Source organism: Crinia signifera, chromosome 6, assembly GCF_055691185.1.
Source record: "Crinia signifera chromosome 6, ASM5569118v1, whole genome shotgun sequence".
In the NCBI taxonomy this organism is placed as follows: Eukaryota; Metazoa; Chordata; class Amphibia; order Anura; family Myobatrachidae; genus Crinia; species Crinia signifera.
This window is the reverse complement of record NC_139222.1, coordinates 7,097,603-7,103,621: the sequence shown is the minus strand read 5'-3', so window position 1 is coordinate 7,103,621 and position 6,019 is coordinate 7,097,603. Positions and strand designations below refer to the sequence as shown.

General features: G+C 39.1%; 1 protein-coding gene across 1 annotated transcript in view; it reads right to left on the bottom strand.

Moving 5' to 3' along the window:
- Positions 1-238: 238 nt before the first annotated feature.
- Positions 239-6,019, bottom strand: part of LOC146007361 (uncharacterized) — a 117,839-nt gene continuing 112,058 nt past the window's right edge. Inside the window, exons 6-7 of the mRNA XM_083145710.1 lie at positions 4,423-4,850; positions 239-1,587 (exon numbers count right to left, since the gene is read on the bottom strand). Coding sequence (XP_083001836.1) covers positions 546-1,587; positions 4,423-4,850 — 1,470 coding nt within the window. The 3' untranslated portion in view covers positions 239-545. The remainder of the gene's footprint in view (positions 1,588-4,422; positions 4,851-6,019) is intronic.

Below are 6,019 nucleotides of genomic sequence, written 5' to 3'. Positions count from 1 at the left end.
CGTACTTCACTTCTTTCCATAAATGGGCACAAAATGAATTTGCTACCTGGTGTACATCTAATTTGATTAATTGCATGTAAAAATGGCACATCGAGTGCCAAATCTAAAGTGAGCTCAAGGAGAATTGGGTCTGACGTCCTTAGGATAAGTCGGACTAGTGTATGGGCCTTTATGCAGATTCATTGTATTTATATATTTTCAGATGACTCCTAACAGACTTTACACACAGAACAATAGCTACTGAACATTTCCTCTTTATTGTATATTCAAGCATGGTACTGCAGTTATTTACAATATTGGATACAGCCGTAACCTTTATGTTCTGAAAACTACAATAAAGATACATTTAAAAAGTAAAAAGAATGATATATATTATTAAAAAATATTTTCAAAAAAGGAAAAAAATGCTATATATTATTTTTGAGAATGAAGCATGTTCTAACTTTATATTGGTGACATACTGTACATTTCAGCTACTGAATAATGAACTTATAACTTGGTAATACACTGTATGACTGAATATTTGACTTCAATAAAATATTGCTCTATCTCAGCTCAGGGAAAATGCCAAATCTCCTGTGTGTTCTCTGATGTGTCACAAGATTTGATTTCTGTGTAAAACATTTCCCACACTCAGAACATGAAAATGGCTTCTCACCTGTGTGGCTTCTCTGATGTTTAACAAGATCTGATTTGTGCGTAAAACATTTCCCACACTCGGAACATGAATATGGTTTCTCGCCTGTGTGACTTCTATGATGTTTAACAAGATCTGATTTGTGCGTAAAAGATTTCCCACACTCAGAACATGTATATGGTTTCTCACCTGTGTGACTTCTCTGATGTGTCACAAGATTTGCTTTCTGTGTAAAACATTTTCCACACTCAGAACATGGAAATGGCTTCTCACCTATGTGACGTTTCTTATGGCGAATAAGGTATTGTTCAAATGAAAACCTTTTCCCACACTCAGAACATGAATATGGTGTTTCACCTGTGTGACTTCTCTGATGTCTAACAAGATTTGATCTCTGTGCAAAACATTTGTCACACTCAGAACATTGATACGGTTTTTCACCTGTGTGCCTTCTCTGATGTCTAACAAATTGTGATTTGGATGTAAAACATTTCCCACACTCAGAGCATAACAATGGTCTCTCACATCTATGAGTCATCTGATGTCTAACAAGATCTGATTTCTGTTTAAAACATTTCCCACACTCAGAACATGGGAATGGCCTTTCACCTGTGTGACTTATCTGATGTCTAACCAGATCTGATTTCTGTTTAAAACATTTCCCACACTCAGAGCATGGATATGGTGTTTCACCTGTGTGACTTCTCCGATGTCTAACAAGATCTGATTTCTGTGTAAAACATTTCCCACACTCAGAACATGAATATGGTGTTTCACCTGTGTGACTTCTCTGATGTCGAACAAGAGCTGATTTCTGTGCAAAACACTTCTCACACGCAGAACATGTATATGGTGTTTCACCTGTGTGCCTTCTCTGATGTCTAACAACCTGTGATTTGGATGCAAAACATTTCCCACACTCAGAGCATGCATATAATTTATCACCCGTAGGAGCTGTACTATGTGTAGCAATATTTGAAGTATCAGGACAATTATTAATATTAGAGGCATCTGATGTTATATTAGAACTGTGAAGTACTGGATGTATAGTTTGGAGATGAGCGGTTTCTCCTGGGGAACCCCGTGTGTTGACGTTATCTTTAATGTCACAGTCTGGAGACACAGGGACAAATTCCTCCAAGGTATTCCTGCTGACGTGTCTGCCTGCAGGAAATAAAGGAAGGGAAATTAAGAACTTATTTTATATTAAGTAGCAGAAATTAATGTCCCCACAGTGTTTCATATTACTAATAAGTTCAAGGTGGTCTGTAATTACATATACAGGGTGGTCCGTAAGTGTGGTAACACCCTATAGGAATTAAATGAGTAAGGAAAAAGTAATACAATGTCTACACATATGATATGGGAGTGGGGGAAACCTTTTTTAGGGGTTGTCACCACTATGGCGGCCATCTTGAAATAGGCCATTTTGGATGCGACTATTTTTTCTTTTTATCGTTTTTAAAATAGTTTATACGATGGTTACGTCACACCGGGTGCCGATCACTAGAAATATACACGCAGTTTTTTCAATGAACTGTCCACACTGACAGGTCGTGCAAGCTGTCTGGGAAGGTAACACTCGGTTTGTCAAATACTTTGGTAATTGTTGACTGTTGAGCCGTAACCAAAGTTTCAATGTAAGGACCCTGTTTCCTGAAACACTTAACTCCCGTTTCAGGGAGGGAGGAAACCTATCGAAATAAAGTGTCTTCAAGAGAAGATTTTGGACTTCTAACAGAAAGGGTGTAGCGGTGTCATGTTTACGGACATATACCCGATTCAGTGCCCACAAAGTGTTGTCTTTGGGCCTGAGATCTATACCCTGTGAATCATTTCCATGTGAACCTCCTGTAATGAAGTAGAGTGTATTATGCCAAGAGTAATGGGGAATACCGTTCCGATATTGACGGCCGGTGGGTTCCAGCAAAAAGGAGGAGGAACAGATGGACGGTGTGCAGGGCGGGGGGGATGCTGCATAGAGCAGCCTGGAACGGTTTTTGATCTTCCAGATCAAGGCAGAATCACACTTACCAGGCAAATCTATTTATGCTTTCGATCCCGATGCCGCGGGGCCGCTCATTGGGATCGAATCTGGATCAAAGAGTTGTTTAAAGAAAATGTTTCAGATAGGTCAGAAAGGAGTAGAACTTGCCGCCCGGGTCAAATACGTTTCCAATCTTTTGTATACCCTTAGCTTTCAGTTGCAAATAATTGGGGATTACCCCAGAATGGGATTAAAGTAGAATGGGTAGGGTTCCTTTTCAGAATTTTGTTAATACGCCACCAGGTGTTATAGGTACAGGTATCTCTGAAGAACATTTCCTCTAGTATAGGGCGTGGTATTTTAGGTCTAGGGACATGGAATAAGGCACTAAGCGAGTAAGTGTAAGTAAGCGAGTAAGTAGCACAAACATCGCAATCCAGCGCATTGATAGTGTATACGTCTCATTCTGGTAACCAGTCCCCGATATATCTGAAGAAAACTAAATATGAAAAATAGGGATAAATTAGGTCAACGTCAAACCACCCGAAGAACAGGATAGGTACAATTTATTTCTGGCTATCTGAGAGCGTCAGTTTTCCCACTAAAGTTTTTAAACAATTATTTATTCTAACAACGTCTGATTTAGTGAGAAGAATTGGTAGCATCTGTACAGTGGATGATAATTTCGGGAAATCACTGATTCTATAACTGCTACTGAAGGAAGCAGCATCCAACTATCAATCTGTTTGGAAATGGAGTCTAGCAGAGGCGTAGACATCAACTCATACCGTTTATTAAGGTGACCGGGAACGTGTCTACCTAAATATGTGAAACAAGTGTGCACTATTTAACCCTATTGTAATGTATAATATAAATGATCCCAATGTACCATATCGAAGCCTTTTCTGAGTCTAAGGCAAGAACAGCCCTGGGCATAAATTGATTGGGGAGACTAGAATGACGTATGACTGTAAGAACCCTGCGGATGTTAACGACAGAGTTTCTACCCATAATGAATCCCGTCTGATCGGAATGTATAATGCCGGGGAGTTTGGCTTTCAACCCGTCAGCAAGTTTTTTGTTAGCATTTATCTATATTTAATAGAGAGATGAGCCTGTAAGAGCCTGGGTCCGAGAGATCCCTTCCAGGATTAGGAATAATATTAAGGGCGGCCATACTAAAATAATGTGGGATAGATCAGGAAGACAATAAATCGTTCTGGAACCAAACCAAAGTTGGAGTAATCTTAAGAGTCAAGAATTTATAAAATCAGCCGTAAAGCCATCCGGACCGGGGGCCTTACCCAATTTTATGTTGGCGATGGCACGGGATAATCGATAATACTATTAAGCGCATGTGGTAATGGCGCATCAAGTTCCAAATTGTAAGTGAGCTCTATATGTCCTTAGGCTAATCTGGACTAGTGTTTGGGGCCTTTATGCAGATTCATTGTATTTATATATTTTCAGATGACTCCTAACAGACTTTACACACAGAACAATAGCTACTGAACATTTCCTCTTTATTGTATATTCAAGCAAGGTACGGAAGTTATTTACAATATTGGATAAGGGTGTAACCTTTATGCTCTGAAAACTACATTAAAATACATTTAAAAAGAAAAAAAATGCTATATATGAGAATGAAACCTGTTCTAACTTTATGTTGGTGACATACTGTACATTTCAGCTATTGAAGAATAATGAACTTCTAACTTGGCAATAAATCGTATGACTGAATACATGAATTCCATAAAATATTGCCATATTCCAGCTCAGGGAAATTGTCTATCTCCTGTGTGTTCTCTGATGTCTAACTAAATCTGATTTCTGCATAAAACATTTCCCACACTCAGAACACAGATATGGTTTCTCAGCCGTGTGACTTTTTTGATGTGTAACAAGATTTGATTTCTGTGTAAAACATTTCCCACACTCAGAACATGGAAATGGCTTCTCTCCTGTGTGGCTTCTCTGATGTTTAACAAGATCTGATTTCTGCGTAAAACATTTCGCACACTCAGAACATGGAAATGGCTTCTCGCCTGTGTGACTTCTCTGATGTCTAACAACTTGTGATTTGGATATAAAATATTTCCCACACTCAGAACATGGATATGGTTTCTCACCTGTGTGGCTTCTCTGATGTAGAACCAGAGCTGATTTATGTGTAAAACATTTCCCACACTCAGAACATAGAAATGGCTTCTCATCTTTGCAACTTCTCTGATGTAGTCAAAAAGTTTAGATATCCAAGGGAGGATATCTGAAAAAGACTCCCGGGTGGGGCACAGCCTTCTAATGAAAATGGATTACTGTTAATACAGACTTTATTAGTTAAAACATGACCCTAATATGGGGTCAGGCAAAGACAAAAGACAAAGACAAACAGATAACACTGATGGACAATGTACATGAGAAATTGGTGAAATATTATTTCAAAATATATAAATTGACTACCGTTATATAGCGTAAAAATTATTGAACATAAAATTAATTATTACCAGAGTATCTATGCTGACCCTCTCTCTATAAAACTGTTTTCCATCTTACTTTGTCTTGCACAGGCAACCGTACCACCACCAATATACGTGCAAACTGAACTTCCTTCCACACTTCACTACCAGGGTGGTATCGCTCAACCTCTGTTCACTACAGTTATCCCTGTACGCAGAGGATAGCAGCAAACACCAGGGACAGGGTGAAGGAGTACCTTATACTTTATATCTACTCAGGGTTCTCTCATTTCTAGGGGACCCTGGATCCGACTCTGCGCTGTACTTTGTATAACAGAGCCGGACAGGTCACCCCTGGAAACAGCAGAAACTCCCTCATCTATATTCAGACACCTGTGACGCTCTCGGGGTCCGCTCAACTGCGCATTCACTGACCAACGTCACATGCACAGGCAGCAGCGACTCCCTTAGCATATCCATACTCAGGTGTCTCTTTACTCAGACTATACTGCTATCATTTAGTTACTCAGACCTACCCAGCCAAGAAAACTCTGTCACCTACAGGAAATACGGCCACTAACTGAATCAAGTTATTTTTGACATTTATCTCTCATATATATTGGTATTTGAGGCTTTTTACTGTCTTTTAGGATTCCATATGAGTATATGTACATACTGCTACTGATTGGAGCATTTCTTCCATCGAATCCCCAGACAGACTTATTTTGAAATAATATTTCACCAATTTCTCATGTACATTGTCCATCAGTGTTATCTGTTTGTCTTTGTCTTTTGTCTTTGCCTGACCCCATATTAGGGTCATGTTTTAACTAATAAAGTCTGTATTAACAGTAATCCATTTTCATTAGAAGGCTGTGCCCCACCCGGGAGTCTTTTTCAGATATCCTCCCTTGGATATCTAAACTTTTTGACTGCAAT